The sequence below is a fragment of the Hetaerina americana genome, unplaced genomic scaffold (assembly GCF_022747635.1).
Source record: "Hetaerina americana unplaced genomic scaffold, ioHetAmer1.1.p SCAF_9, whole genome shotgun sequence".
Lineage (NCBI taxonomy): Eukaryota > Metazoa > Arthropoda > Insecta > Odonata > Calopterygidae > Hetaerina > Hetaerina americana.
The window spans coordinates 33,137,205-33,153,312 of NW_027287538.1; the positions used below are offsets into that span (position 1 = coordinate 33,137,205).

At 40.2% G+C, this 16,108-nt stretch overlaps 1 protein-coding gene across 1 annotated transcript; it reads left to right on the plus strand.

Moving 5' to 3' along the window:
* The first annotated feature begins 5,824 nt into the window (after window positions 1–5,824).
* On the plus strand, window positions 5,825–16,011 carry LOC139698990 (uncharacterized). The gene is made up of 3 exons (XM_071597983.1): window positions 5,825–5,989; window positions 9,710–10,085; window positions 15,785–16,011. The coding sequence occupies exons 1-3, from the start codon at window positions 5,825–5,827 to the stop codon at window positions 16,009–16,011; spliced, it is 768 nt and encodes a 255-aa protein (XP_071454084.1).
* The last annotated feature ends 97 nt before the right edge of the window (window positions 16,012–16,108 follow it).

Here is a 16,108-nt window from a genome sequence, read left to right on the forward strand (position 1 = left end):
TTCGTGTGGAATGCCGAAATAAGGTGATAACAGCAGGATAGTTGACAGTTTAATGCAGGCACACAGAAATTGAGGCAATTAATGGATTATCCTACGCAAACTCGTAGGCAAGTAAGTATTAAGCGGCGTGCCATAATTCCGTAATTCGTTCTGGAGGAATAAATGCCGCACGTAAGAGGCAGTATATTGCACGACTAGTATTTAAAGTCTACGAATCCCGTGGGGGCTCCGTTCGTCTGTCCAGGATTCCCAGCGCGCTAGTGCACGCAAGTGAGTTAAGAGCACCGCAGACGGCCATGTCGACTTCCAGCCACATCGGAGCCCTTTCAGTCCTGGCCGCCATCTTGTCACTCGCGCATGGCCACGGGAGGATGATGGACCCGGCCGCAAGAGGGACGATGTGGAGGAAGGGCTTCCAGACACCCGTCAATTACAACGACAACCAGCTCAACTGCGGGGGACGATGGGTATAGTAACGAGATAATTCGATTCCGAGCATTGAACTATTGAATAATTTGGCGGTAACGAAAGCATAGCTGCTATAAATGCTAAGGGACCCTTTGAAGTTAAGTTAACACGCTGAATCGAATTTTTTACTCTCAGTGACGTTGCGAAAATTCAAAAATTGTGCCGGAAACTTATTGAAACTAGAGATGTTGGGATTGTCTGTTGATATCTGCATCAACAGGGGGTTTTGTTGGGATAAACGAGTATGTATTCACGGGGGTGAACACGTAACTAACCGATTTTCATCAAACCAACTGAAAGTCGTCGTAACATGAAAACCAGGTCATGCCTAACTCTACGTTTACAATAGTTCAGCAGACTTATAAGTTAGTGCACAGGTGAGCAAAATATTTTTAGTTTTGCTATAAGTATACCAAGTTGTCTCCCCAGACATCCTCAGCTTAAATCAAATGCGAGTTTCCGCAGGGCTGAGTTAGCAATTTATGTGCGTAAGTAAAGAAGCCGGCTCACTTTGTCCTTCCTGTTGGAAGTTTTTGGCATGAGCCGAGGCTTCGATCAAAAATCAGATGATACCATATTCGGTAAAATAAAGAAACATATGGATAAAGCTAATTTTTACTCGGTCGGAACCTAGTTGGCAGGAAAATTAGTTGCCGGTTCAGACGGCATATATCTGCTTAACGGAAACTAGACACCCGTGCCTTAGGTGATAAATCTAGGTACCGGGTTTTTGGTACTGGTACCTAATACATCTATTCGATATTTGATTAGCAAGGTTAGCACTGGTACATTGAGTAAGAAAACTAAATACGAGAGTACCAGTAGCTTGGTCAACAGTTCTCGGTATTTTTAGGCACTTACAAGTAGATACTAGGCAACATGAGGAATAATACTAGATGCCGGTGCCTTAGTACCAATAATTTGGGCAAGAGTTTACATATTTATGGGTAGCTAAGTACAGCACCAACCGCTGTCTTTACATGTACCTATGTTTTTTTGTCCACTGGGTTGTTTATATCCTTAACTGATGCTCACTGTCTCGTGAGAAACCAGTCAGAGTTATCAGCCATAAGGTTGGTTTCATAGATGAGAGTGAAGATTACCAAGTACTAAGACCAGTGGTATCTGAAAACCACACATCAGGATGGGAGCAGTTCCTTTTTCTGTGCCCCGTATGGTTTTCCAGAAAGATCTGGTACCCGAAAAGTCACTGTTTGTATGAAGCTTAAGGTTCTCAAAGACATCCCAGGGAATCGAACCTGGTCCTCCGATCAATAGCTTATTGACCTACCCTCTGGACTACCGCGTTACCATTAACGGTAGCAAATGGAATACATATTAAATTTATAACCGTTTCACCATAGTCGCAGTTTGGGCTGAACGGTGGTCGCTGCGGCCCGTGCGGGGACGACTACTCCGAACGCCGGCCCAGAATGAACGAGAACACGGGGGTGTACGGCAGAGGTGTAGTCTCCAAGACCTACACCTCCGGCCAGGAGATCACCGCGACCGTGGACGTGACCGCTAACCACGGGGGATATTTCGAGTTCCGCCTCTGCCCGCTGGCCTCCAAGAAGGACATTGAGACGGAAGAATGCTTCGACAGGTACCCCTTGGAGCTCGCTGATCGATCCGGTACCCGGTTTAAGGTGCCCAACTATGGTCCCAGAAATTTTGATGTCAAACTAAGGCTCCCCCGCGGACTCCGCTGCAATCAGTGCGTCCTTAGGTGGCAGTACACCGCAGGTGAGAATAAGCTGTGCATTTAAAAACTATTTACAGCATATCCCCGTCAAACCCTTCATGTCGCCACTGTGGGCGTGTCGCAGGCAATATCTACATACGCCATTCTTTGTTTCATAAAATCCAATTGAATGTGATGTGCTCGTAATAAAACCATAAGAGTACCATTAGGTTTTTCGATCAGTTTTGTAAGAGTACTTGAAATAACACGGGGGGTATATACTATATAATCCAGCCTTGCAAGAGTCCATCCCTCTTTTTATTCATTTATATTTTATTCATAATATATGTGAATTTTATTCAGGGGAATAAAATGCACATATATTATGGGTCCAAATAATTCCTTAGAAGTCAGTAATAAACTGAAGTCAACTGGAACCTCTCTACAAATCCCTTAGCTTCACCTTTGTGTTTGTAGAGATTCCCCTCTGGCAATTTTTTCTGGCAATCCTGTTACACACATATTCTTCCAGAAACATTTTGTAATGAATTCGACTGATCTCTTTGAAATTTGTCTAATTTATTAAATAACGATATATTCCAAATATTTTATTCACTTTGTCACCGATATATTCCAAATACATGCCATATATTCCAAATTTTAGCTAATCAACGTGAAATAATATTTCTGATTTACTTTTTTTATTACATTTTCCCCAAAACCGCCTGTTGAAACCAAGTTTTTTCAAATACTTTTAATTTTTAGGATCAATTGCATAATCGAATCTGATTCGTTCAATAAGAAATATGACAGTTTACATCCGCCCAATCATAAGGAACTTGCCTCATTTGCGTTACATATGACGGCCTTATGTTAATATGCAGTTTAATGCAGATAATAAAGTCTGTTCAACAAAATGTAAACACCTTTCATGATGGCGCGATTCACAAGTATCAATCAATTTGACTGTAAAGTGCGTATTTCTAATATTATTGATTTCTCATATGTCTAGGTAACAGCTGGGGCGTTTGTCCTGATGGAACTACAGCCATTGGATGCGGCGATCAAGAGACATTCAGAAACTGTGCCGACGTTTCGATTCTCTAAGGAGAGACTCAGGATGGAGGGGATGAGAATTTCCGTGACTCTTCCGTTGAGAGACATATTTGAAAGGATTCAAATGTTGCTACTTTAGACGTATTTTCAATGATGTAACCCCAAAATATCCAGAAAAATAAACTTCACAAAATTTTCGTCCATATACTTGTCATTTCTTGCGATTTAATTATCGTCAGTGATATTGGAAAAAAATAACTGGTGCACATAGTCCTAAAAATTGCAAAGACAAGCCCTCATTTAATATATAGAAAGACTTTCATAAACTTTATCCCCACCCAAAAAATTTCAGTCAAGTTAATATTCTGTAGTACAATATTCATTGTTTAAACCTTCGTCAACTCTCTGTCAGAACTAAACCTTGAGATCTCAAAACACGGGCATTAATAACTTATTAATATAAATTTTAGAATATAACAATATATACTACAACTAATTGCACATTAAAAGATATTATCTGAAGAACAAATTAACCCGATTACATTAACTTCAGCATTAATTTGTCTCATTAAATTCAAAATGTCGTGGAAATAAGATTCGCTCATTTGCTCACCGGACAACAATAACAAGACCTGAAGCCGTCGTTCAATTGATTCCTAAAGGATGTGGATACCACTCAAGATAGATTCCAACCGACAAAGTGAGCATTTAGGCACTTAATTGCCGAATTTTGAGACGAATACTATATGTCCTACCTGTAGAGGCGCCATTTTGAAGATTTTCCTTCCATCTTACTTGCCCTGAAACTGGCAAACAACTTGAAGGCCAATACATATCTGGTCACTATAGATGGTAACATCGAGCGTTATCTTTTGACACATCATTCTAGTACTCGTAATCCCATTAATAGTAAGCAATTCTTCTCTTACTACGCTCCTTAGATTGGCATTTAGCTTGAGAGAGAGTGTTGAGAAATGTAAGCAGAAATAAGCACATAGTATTTCCACAACTTGAGTTAATCGTCCAAAGCCATCTTCCCTAAGAAATCTGAACATCTATATTGTATTCGATCGTTAATAGAGCAAGTGTATTATTCAACAACGTCTAAATCATTTCGGTCCCAGCTAACTTAATGCTAAGGAGTTGTTATGCGTAGATAAATGAATAAGTATTTATAAAGGAAGTAGACTTTCTCCCTCCTTTTACTTAAAGTTTCACGAAAATAATGTGTTTTAAAGATGGAAAATGGGAATTTTAAATACCGCTTTTTATCCGTGGGATAGGTCAATTTAAGGTCAACTTCAACTTTAAAATGTGCACTTTATGAAAGTGCATAAAATTTAAATTGGATTAACACAACACAATCATTGCTAGAATGCAAAATAGTCATAATCTGCAACTGAAAAGAGTTATTACAGTAAATATGAGAAATTATACCGACTATTTTGTTATTAAAACCGAATGATATGTACAGCGTCTGTCCTAACAATAAGTAGGATAAATCCGGAAAAAAATGCATTGCAGATCAAAAATTACTGCAATTCCTCAAAATAACATTCTTTGTGCATCGACCCACTGATGACACCGTCTCTGCCAGTCGTTTTACGCTTCCTGGAACGGAAATCTCGTTCTGAACAAATATCGTTAGTGCACTATTCTTACACATGAATCAGGAAGCAACTAAATCCCAGTACGACAAATCTCCGTAACTTATATTAAAATGCTGGAAAATTGAGTGTTTAACCCGGAATATGAAAATGTGAAAGCAAATAATTTAGAATTCGATTGTATCTACATATTATACCCAAAATAGCAAAGTTTTGGTGGGAAAAGATTTTAAGGAGATTCGAGAAATTTTTTTTCGATCTATCCTAATGAATATGTAAATGATATTCATCGAGTTTAAACTTCATTTACTTCGATGCACAATATTTTTCGTTACATGCGTTATTTTGTATAAGGATAACGGTAAGCATGAATCTTTACCCTTAAGAGTGCGTTCAAAAAATATATGGACCAATTGAAGAAGAATAAACCAATATTGGAAACAGGCAATTACACCTTTTTTCTGGAACTCTTTGTGAAACAAAGAAACAGCATCTAGGAATCCTCAGTCGAGGACGATGAAGCAGGAGATAAGAAGAAGGTGAAAATTTAACCAAGAGATAGTGAAAAAAACGTCGCAAATAAACATTTGGATATAGCCTTCAGAGGTTTGTACTAGATACACCTATCATAATCGTTTTCGACTCACTGCACGCCACAGATATTGGCGTTGGTTAGGACATTTGGCAGAAAAGATAACCATCAGACATGGCAGAAAAAGATAAGACTTAGTAGCTTTTAGAGACGACACTCATTATATATATATATATTATTTGGTATATATATACTCACAATCAGACCAAAGGGAAACATTTGTGTTTACTCTAGCCTATGAAGATACTCCAAGCAAACCTCTTTCACGCTTACTTGAGTCCGCTTGAAGCAAGTTGTTCGAATTCCTGCGAGGACTCCGAATTGTTCTCATATGCAATTAATTATTCTCACATGCATATTTAAAGTCATTTCTCTTTTTTCTGAAGAAATTATTTCGAGACTCAACATTTACTAGCGATGAAAGCTTTACCAGCCCTCCTGGCATTCCTCAATGCTTTTACCCTCGTCTACGGCCATGGCTACCTCAAGGATCCACTTAACAGGGCATCGCTATGGAGGCATGGAGTACCAGGTGCCCCATTCAACTTTGATGACAACCAGCAATTCTGCGGTGGTTTTCAGGTTAGAAATCTTTAAGGCTAGGAAATTCTTTCATTTATTCACCGTACACTTAAATCGGGTTACTATGTAGTTTGTATCAGTGCAATGACATGCTTATTGTCTCACATGGTCAAAGTTTAGTCCCAGTGTATCTATCAAGAACCCTGGTTGCTTGTTGTGGCAAGAGTGGGGTTTCCGATGTTCATTTACTCATTAATCTACATGGTAACTGCCAGTCACTTCAGGGTGTACGGCAAGGGGTGATTCAGCACTAGGAATTCTACATGAAAAATTGAGTTTTTCTAGTTATTCAGTCAAAATAATACATACAATAATTTAAAGAATGTAGCTAATGATAACTATGGGTACATGAACCACAGTGCCTAAATGCGAAATACTTATTAACGCATAAGTGACGGAATGCTAATAATAAGAAGGGTAATATACTAAGATTATATGAGATAATGACAACATAAAAGCCTACTTAGAATGAAAAAAAGAAAAACATTTTGTCTACTAGCGCAGTCGCTTACAGTTATTTGGATACTTTGTCCTTTGGTGGGAAAAACGGCATAATCGTAAATGTATCGGTTCGGCATTTGAACTCTCTAATCTTATTTTAATAATCTCTCCTACCGTAGCACAATGGCAATGGACATATTTCCATTACAATCGCTTAAGCGACCTACTTCCAATTTATGCAAGAGATTTAATCGGTAATTTAAATGGATACTTTGTCCTTTGGTGGGAAAAACGGCATAATCGTAAATGTATCGGTTCGGCATTTGAACTCTCTAATCTTATTTTAATAATCTCTCCTACCGTAGCACAATGGCAATGGACATATTTCCATTACAATCGCTTAAGCGACCTACTTCCAATTTATGCAAGAGATTTAATCGGTAATTTAACCTTCGTTCCGCGAGTGATTCTCGGCCTAGCTCCTCTAATGATCTGTATACGCTACTAAGTTTAACCATAAGAACGTTTTACAAATCGAACTCATCGACACTACACACGCTCTAATTCGGCGATCTAACTTCATGCGAATCCCATAACTATAACCATATTATTCTGAGGCCTAACTAGTGAAATGTAGCATGTTAAACTTCTAGTCACATTTACCCAGTACTGTTGTAATAAATCCTAATTATTTGCTAGCTTGCCCACATATTCCCTGTGTTTGCTTCACACATGAGAGGTCATGAAAAAGGGCAACGCCTAAGTATTTAATCGAGTCTACACTTTTTATTTCGTTCGTGCCTTATGCATTACGGAGAATTCTACTCCATTGAGTCCTAAGACCGTCGGAGGGGGCACTCTCTCATGACTAGCAACGATTTGAGTTTTTTTCATCAGCATTATCATGAAAGAAAGCATGGAGTTGACCTGCACAATCTTATCCATTCTTTCCTTGTCCCAATTACCTTTTCTTGGTGACGGAAATGCGTTTCAAGGTCGACCACCCCCACAGATATTCTTAATGAGATAGTTCACTTGGAAAAAAATATTCACTTAATATCAAAGCCGTCAACCAGGAGGTGCGTATTTTGGGGATGGTATAGCTCAGGTGTTTTCGGGGTATGGGGTTCATTATCTATACTTTCTATGGGGGGCTATAATATAATAATATAATAAAATAATACCAATAGGTTCCCTAACGTTCTGGGATAATAGAAAAGGGTTTTTCTACTGGCGTTATAGACACCCGGATTCACCCATGGCATTACACATAATTTAACGAGTAATAGAATTGAAGCCTCACCAGAACATGACGTCTCCAGAAAAATAAAATAGCGCGACGTAATTGCAGCAAATAATTATTACGTGTACAGGTACCTATATCTCCATTCACTTTCTCTGCCTTCTTCGAATTCCACTTAGTAACTTTCTCCCATCCCCCGCTATAAGAGCTCTGTTCACAAAGTTCCCGAAATTTATTCAGTACAAAACAAATATTTCACTTTGAAATTATTGGACATGGTCACCTTCAAATTAGTCTTTTCCCCAACGTAAAGATTTTTTCCAATGGTTTTTCCACTTTTTGAAACAGTCCTGAAACGCTCGTGTGTATAATTTCGTCGTTGTCTTCCTATTTAAGAAATAAATTTTCTTCATTCTTCTCCGTAACCGCCTCTCAGGAGCCGCTAATGTTCTTTTCTCATAGGACCACGTTAGACTGCATAGTAAAATCTTAACCAATCTTTTATTTACATATTTGCCTATAATACCCGCCATTTTTTCTTCCCCTTCCCAAATACGTCATTCTTAAATGCAGTGTATGTATTGTTGCTCATCACAAGCACTTAAATACTATAAATGGACTTTTTACTCAGATAAACACTCCATCCCTTTCCGTGTTCAGTTTAGTTTTTTATCTTTTCCGATATCTTTCATTTATTTTCATCCCATATTTCTATAAAATTTCCAGAAATGTACAAAACACAAAACTAAAATCCTTTGGCTGCTCGACAAAATATGTTCATTTGCACGATTTACTGACCTAATCAACATCCCATCTCCCTTATGTCGATATCATACCACTCCCATGCCACACGTAATATTTCCTCGGAATATCACTTAGCAGTGTCAATGATGTAAATACTATCTTACTCCCCTGCTTATCAATGCCATTCAGAGTCTTCTTCCGCTATCCAAATGTGCGTCGAATGATTCATATAGGTTTCAAATGAATAGCGCCATTCTACGCTTTGTCAATTTCACAAAATTTTCCTCTCTATTGCCATCTTTAGCATCCCATTGCCTTTTCAGTATCTCCTGCATCTATTGTTCCTGCTTATTTTCAAATTTCTCTCAACAGCCGTCTCTCAATCTCGGCCATGATCAGAACTTCATAGTTTGTTCTCCTTTCCGTCCATTATATTTGTATTTCCATCATTTCCTCCTCCACGCTCATTACCCGAATTTCACAAGTCTCTAATCTACACTTATCCTCTTGCCTCAACGATCAAGTTTCCGTATCATATAAAATGACATTGCTTATTAAAGTTTTCGCTGGTCTTTACTTTACATGTTATATTAAGGTGCCTGGCATTCCATCTCTTTGTAATAGCTTCTCTGCTAAAGTAAGCAATGAAAAATTATTGTGTGTCAAATTATTAGAGAAAGCACCGTCACCCGTCACTATTATTGTGAACTATCGTAAATGTAGTCTAATAAATAATCGACTCTCAAGCATATTTTATCTTTTTCAAACCTCTTCATCCTGAACATGTACGTACAGGAAGAAATGAGAAAATGGAAATCTTATTTTTTTTAAAACTTGAAAATAATATTACGTTAAATTTCATGTAAATGTTCATTTTACTAGCGTGTTTTTGGGGCATATGGTGGATAAAAAAGGATTATTGAGAGAAAACCAAAGGAGGCAGGAAAGGCAGATGCAGAGCATTTTGGCTTGTAATGGAACACTGGAGACTGTAATTTAGAGGGAAGAATGTTAGGCAAGCGATAGGAGGAAAAAAGGAAGAATAGGCACATCGGACGGAATGAAGGGATGTAGAATTTACCTATGAGGGATTAAAGAAGGGTTTACATGGTGTGGGGTGTCAGATTGCGTATTTTTGGAAGAGGCAAAATGTAGCGTTGTTCAATCCGTCTTCGGCCAAGACCTAACTTTAATCATACACTAAAAAAGAAAATTAATTTAGTTTATCCCTCCAACCCTATTACTCTTGCTACCCTACTGCGAGTTATAATCCAGTCCTTCGATTCTTACAGCAACAGTGGGGCGTTAATGGCGGTCGGTGTGGGATCTGCGGGGACGACTACGCACTCTCCCGACCACGTCCCTACGAGAACACGGGGAAAAACGTCATTGGCTATGTGGTGAAGAGGTACTCCCCTGGGGTCGTCATCAACGTCACTGCCAAGATCACGGCCAGCCACCTCGGCCACTTCGAATTCCACCTGTGCCCTTTGGGGGCACCGGATGCGCTCGAAGAGGAGGAGTGCTTCGTGCCGCTCCAGTTGGCCGACGGGTCTGGGTTCGAGTACCGCGTGAAGACGTGGTACGTCGGGGACTACTCGACTCGAGTGGTGCTTCCGGAAGGTGTCACGTGCGAGCGGTGCGTCATCCGGTGGCAGTACACGGCGGGTGAGTGCCGCTGATCAAAGAGCCCTCGTGCGTGACGAAGGCGCGCGCGCGCGCTCTGGAGATGTCGGGGCGAATGGACATATTCTTGTGAGGGGGTCAGGAAGGAGATATTTATTTTTTGGCTAATTTCGTGAACCCACCTCAGCAAAGGGAATACCCCGAAAACTAAATTCACCCGTTTAGGTGACTATTATCGGTTTCAAAACCTTGTACGCTCGAGTTGGAGACAAGGTAGGTGAATAATGGCTAATCTGATTTCGTTTTGTTATTCATCAAAAGTTAGCCTGTTTCTTTCTGCGTTTATGGATTTACGAAGGATAAAAAATAGCTTCAATTGCTATAAAAAGTAGAAATTGGTGCTAGACAAACATGAGTAAATATAAACGCCAAACACCCTACCCACTACGCCACCATACCATCCTATTCGCTCCCAAGGTTCAAAAAACATTTCGTGCATTCATGTATTTTTCCCGGTCCTGTCTGCGTCCAGATTTGTTAAAAGTTATTTTTTTGCACCCGTATTGTAGAGTTAAAATGTGACATAATACACGAAATATTTGCCCCAGGAGTATAGACGAAAATTTTCCAAATTAAATTCAGCGGATAACTTAGTGAATTCACACAATTTATTGACTTCATATTAATTGTGCCTTGCAAATAGCAATCATCTGTTTTAACTATGATCGGAAGTCAATTTATCTTTTAAACAAAATTATGTGATATTTTCATTTATTTTTCAGAAAATAAAACGGAAGTCCATGGTACCTCACAGTATATACCACATTTTGCTTAAAGTTTTTCTTTAATAGCAAAAAGTGTCCATGTCGGACAGAGAGACGATATACAATAACATGAACCAAAAGTGACATTGTATTATTCAATTTAATATTTCCGTAGCACTTGAACCCCAAATTATTATATGAATTTTTTCGAGTATATGCTGTGTTTACCTCGTTTCTGTTTGACCTCATTTCTTTGATAATGAAAAGTACGAGGTGCCATCAAGTTCAATGACCTCCTAATATTCTTATCACGAGCTACTTGCACCAGAAAGTTGAAACTTCATGATTGAAAAGAAAGTTGAAACGGCATGATTCCATGGTCACCGAGAACGCTTCTGTTGCCCAAAGGCCCTTCTGTTGCCCTCTCTTGCCCAAAGGAAAAACTGGCTGGTCCGTGGTCGAAGCTTGTGGGTTCGTTGCCGCACCCAGAAGCCTTCCTTGAACTGCCACGCACCAAAGACCGTACATTTCACGTCCGAAACACCATTGCATCGCATGTTGCTCACTCATTTGAGGATGAATTTCGATGAGTGCGAACGGATGATTAAACGCTATTCATGTAAACTATAAGAGTCCATTTGAACTATCAATAATGCTTCTCACTGTTGTGGCAGCTATACGAGGTCTGTTCGTAAACTATCTAGCAATGCAATATTTTGAGAAAAATAGCCCACATAGAACACGAGGTCTTAGTCCCCTTCGAAGTACTCCCCCTTGGACCTCACACACTTATCCCTGCGTCTCTCCCCCTTTTCAAATCAATTGACGAAGTCCTATTTCGGAATGATCGTCAGCTGCCTTGTCGCATTCTCCTTTATCTCGTCAACCAAATGTTGGGAAAACTTGTTTCAGGGACTTAACCGTTGACCCATGACTAGGGATCGATGGAAAAGGAAGAGTAGAGAGATACCCGGCGTCGGCATTAGCCTACTTTATCAAAAAGCGCCAAAGGGTCCGCAGCGTAACGTCCCATCCGACGGACGTCGTACTCACTCAAAGTACTCTCCACAAAGCACCTCAAGTAGGGATCGGGATACCACTGAAAATATCTATCACCTCTAGGATTCGAACCCGAGCGCTCTCGGTGGGAATCCAGTACGTTGGCCATTGTACCATCCCGATCCCCTTGCGGCATGGAGTAAGTCTCCTACAACTGCAGTACGAAATTCTAGACGTTGACTAGATAAAAGAAAATACGACGAGGCAGCAGATGACCAATCCGAAAAAGGACTTAGCTGATTGTTTTGAAAAGTGGACGATATGCTGGGATAAGTGTGTGAGGTCTCAAGGGGAATGCTTCGAAGATTATCAAGGCCTCATTGTTTTAGATAGGCTATTTTTTTCAAAAAATTGTATGGCTGGATCCTTTCCGGGCAAGTCTCGTACAAACTTCGTGCACTGTACGGTTCAGGTATCTGTCTCGAATTCATAATGAGAGCCCGCGTATTTTAACCTTAGCCATATCTTTTAACCTACTTCCAGGCCCGAGTAAAAATTGGGTGAGCTTAGTACTTGAAAGCACCTCGTATCTCAGCAGCCTAACAGAATATATCTAAAAACTCAACGGGTCTACCTCTGAAAACCGTAAAATTATGAAAGGTTGGTTCTAGCATTAGGCGAGTGTTTTCTCGAAAAGAGAGATCACACGAATCGAAAGTGTAGGCCCATCGGCCACGTCCGAACAATTTCCATCGAAAAACGTCGGGCAATCAATCCATTCTCCTCAATTTTGGCAACCCCGACTGACCCTTTGAAATTTATGCCTGCCGAATCACAAAGACTTCGATCAAGCATATTTGCAAAAATATCTGCCCGGTAATTTCTAAAATATACAACTCCTCAGAGGAACTCTCCTTTATTCCCTTCGAAAATTTATAAGAACAGACGTTTGCGATACAGAATCAGAGATGACATCGATTGAGAAATAAGTGATCCGGCGCTCTACGAAATTACGGACCTAGTGGCTTAGGGGTGCGCCAACCAGGGTGTCTACGATTAAGGGGCCGGCGGGATGAGTGCAATACCTCTACATGGGATATTTTTTATATAAATCCACGACCCCCGCCACGCATTCGCAAGCGACCCGAGAATTTTAACGAGGATGGTACTGACCAACTCGTATACTCAAATCCGACGTACTCTATGGTAAAGATGGAAAATTTATTTCCTTTTCTGTTCTGACACTACATGAATTCCCTTTACATTCCCGCATTCTTCCTTCCTCCGTTCATTCCGCCCAACAGCCCTATCCTATTCCTGCCCGTCTCGTTTTCTAAACGTTCTCCCCTCTATCACAGCTTCCAATTTCCCATCGTCAATCAAAATGCTTTGAATCCAACTTTCCAGCCTCCTTTGGATTTCTCTAAACAATCCTCTCTCCTCCCCCACCATGTCTAACATCTACACTTCCTTGTTTGTTTTTCTTTCTGCTCATTTCACATTTTCCATCCTACTCCACACCCACATTTAGATTAGCGCTAATATACGCCTATTATCTTGCTTCAAATGACCATGTTTCCGCGCCGTAAAAAACCACCCGCTATATAAAGTTTTTATCGTATTTTTGTCAATATTATCACTATTCATTAATATTGTATTAGTTAATAATATGAACCATTATTGCGTTTATTTGAATACCGGATAGTGTATTAACAGAATGTTAGCTTGTTCATTGCTCCCATTAGCTCAAAATAAAAATTAATTGAGGAAATCGCTACCCATTCGATTGGACGCTCTGGATAAACGGATTCGCATACAAGTGTAGTGTTAAGGACATGCCGAAAATAAGAATTCAATGCGATGTATAAGGTTTAAGGTTTTTTCGCGCACTTTAACTTTTGAAACGCGATTTGACTCTTGAAAATAATATGCTTTAGCCTTAATCATTCAATCCTGTACTTCGATGATCATTTTTTAAGATTATCGGCCACGTTTTCAGCGCATACCACCATTCTAATTGCATAATATGAATGACATTACGCGTTTACATTGACTTTTCTTGTTCAATTAATTATTCACTAATAGTTTTGCAATGGCTCCTTGCTCCATCTCTCAATATTTAAAAAAAAATCGCAAACTCATTAGACGAAGCAGATGTACACCTTATGAATGATGATTTCCGAAAAAAATGATGATTAATTTACTCTCTGATATAATGAGTAAGTTCACCCGCTTATCCATGAATACCGAATAAGAAATTATCTGGAAGAGAGTCTTGAGCTTTGATCATATTTGTCTTATTTAATGGCCGTCCCAGTTATTGGAAGTGACTCCACAAAAATGAAAGTTTTATAAATTTCTGCTGCATATAAGTGCAATGACAATGAGATAAATTTAGTTTCCTAAAGTTGCTCAGTCCTTGGAAGCCGCAGATTGTGTACATACCGAGGCAGCTTATATCACTCTTGATACAAGGTTTGTACACAAAGTTTCGGAAAAATCGATTTATTTCAACAATTGCTACAATGCCTCAAAATTCTTCAATGTTAATCCCTTGAGAGTTGACGCACTTTTTTCAGCGGCTTTTCCACGTTCGAAGGCTCCCTGGTAGGCAGATTCCGGAAGGTCCTTAAGGGTACGCGTGTAAGCTTCTTTGACGCCACTCAGGATCCCATGGTGGTGTTCTTTGAAGGAGGATTTCCCATTTATGAAAAACAAATAGTCCCCTGGTGCCAAGTCGGAAATGTAAGGGGATTGGGGAATCGTCGCGATGACGTTGCAGTCTGTCTTCGTAAACACTCGACTCAGCTCTTGGTGCTCCGTCTAGACCTTTGGGATGAGTTTAGTGCAGATTTTTCGCTTCACCTAATTTTGAGTGATAATGGTGTGCACTGTCATTCTTTTTAATGCCAATACGATCTGCGATCATACGCACACTTAGCCGAAGATCTGAATTCAGCACTATACGCACACGTCAAGAACCAGTTGCTACCGATACTTTTAAACAAACCTTGCATGTACCGGGATCTTAAGATGCCGGAATCACCCGCTCAATCACATTGACATCATTGACGATTTTTATACACATTGACAATAGCGATGATATTTTATCCATAGTAGTAGTTTTAGTAGTAAACCGACAGCAAAGGTCATTTGCGACATTAGGGATGAATGGGAAAGGAGGAAGGGTGGCGAGAAACCCGGCGTTGGCATTAGCCTACTCTTAACAAAAGCCTCAGCAGTTTAACGTCCTATCTGACGGACGGCGTATTCACTCAAAGTGCTCTTCACGAAGCACTTCAAGTAGGGATCGGGATACCACTGAAAAATATCTGCGGTCTACAGAATTCGAACCCGGACCCTCTTGGTGGGAAGCCAGTACGTTAGCCCCCACACCAACCCGATCCCCAATTTTATTCATCTTTTTCCTTGAGGAACAAAGGGTACCCAAAAAGTCTCAGTTTTTCGATTAACAAAACAATAAAATTGACATGTTAGTATCCCTTGTAACAACCTCTCGCAACAGCTTGCAATATAATAGTGATGTGCATTGTAGACGTGGAAAATAATAGAGATTTCGAAAGACATGCATACTGCTTAAGCGGTCGATGACATCGGAAAGATTCGTTGATGGTGGAGGAACGTAACGGAGGAGATACTGAGAGGATGTTGACAGCTGTTAAGCAAAGATAAGGAAGAAAGTAGGGTAAATAGGGAAGAGGAGGATGGGAAGGGATGTGTATTTCTAAAGACACGAAGTAGAGCCGAAAGTATGGAAAACCGTAATAGTTTAGAATAAAATGTTCACGCACACCTATTAGGAGTCTTACAGTGACGGTTTTAAGTTATTTTTTTAAAGCATCTCCCAAAACATCCACTAAACTGCACAGCCTCCACAAATACGATAGAAATGATGGACTTGACCACAGTGATTTGAGCCATGGTGATGTATGAAATATTTTCTCTGTCTCGCAACAGGCAATTCCTGGGGAATTTGCAGTGATGGAACCGGTGCCGACGGCTGTGGACCTCAGGAGACGTTTCGATCGTGTGCAGACGTCTCCATATTGCCCGAGCCTCGAGACGCCGACCACGTTCACCGCCAATCCAAGCCCGTCGATTTCCTCAAGAAATTGTTCTCGCGTCACGAGAAAGTTTTGAGGGTTGGGAAGGCGAAAGTGAAAACTCTCACGAAACAACGGTAGAGAGGGAGAGAGAGGGAAACTGTGTGCGTGTGAGTGTGGTTGTGTGATTCACAATGCCAGCGCCGGCAGCGCTATCCGCGGTTCCTTCCATCACAGC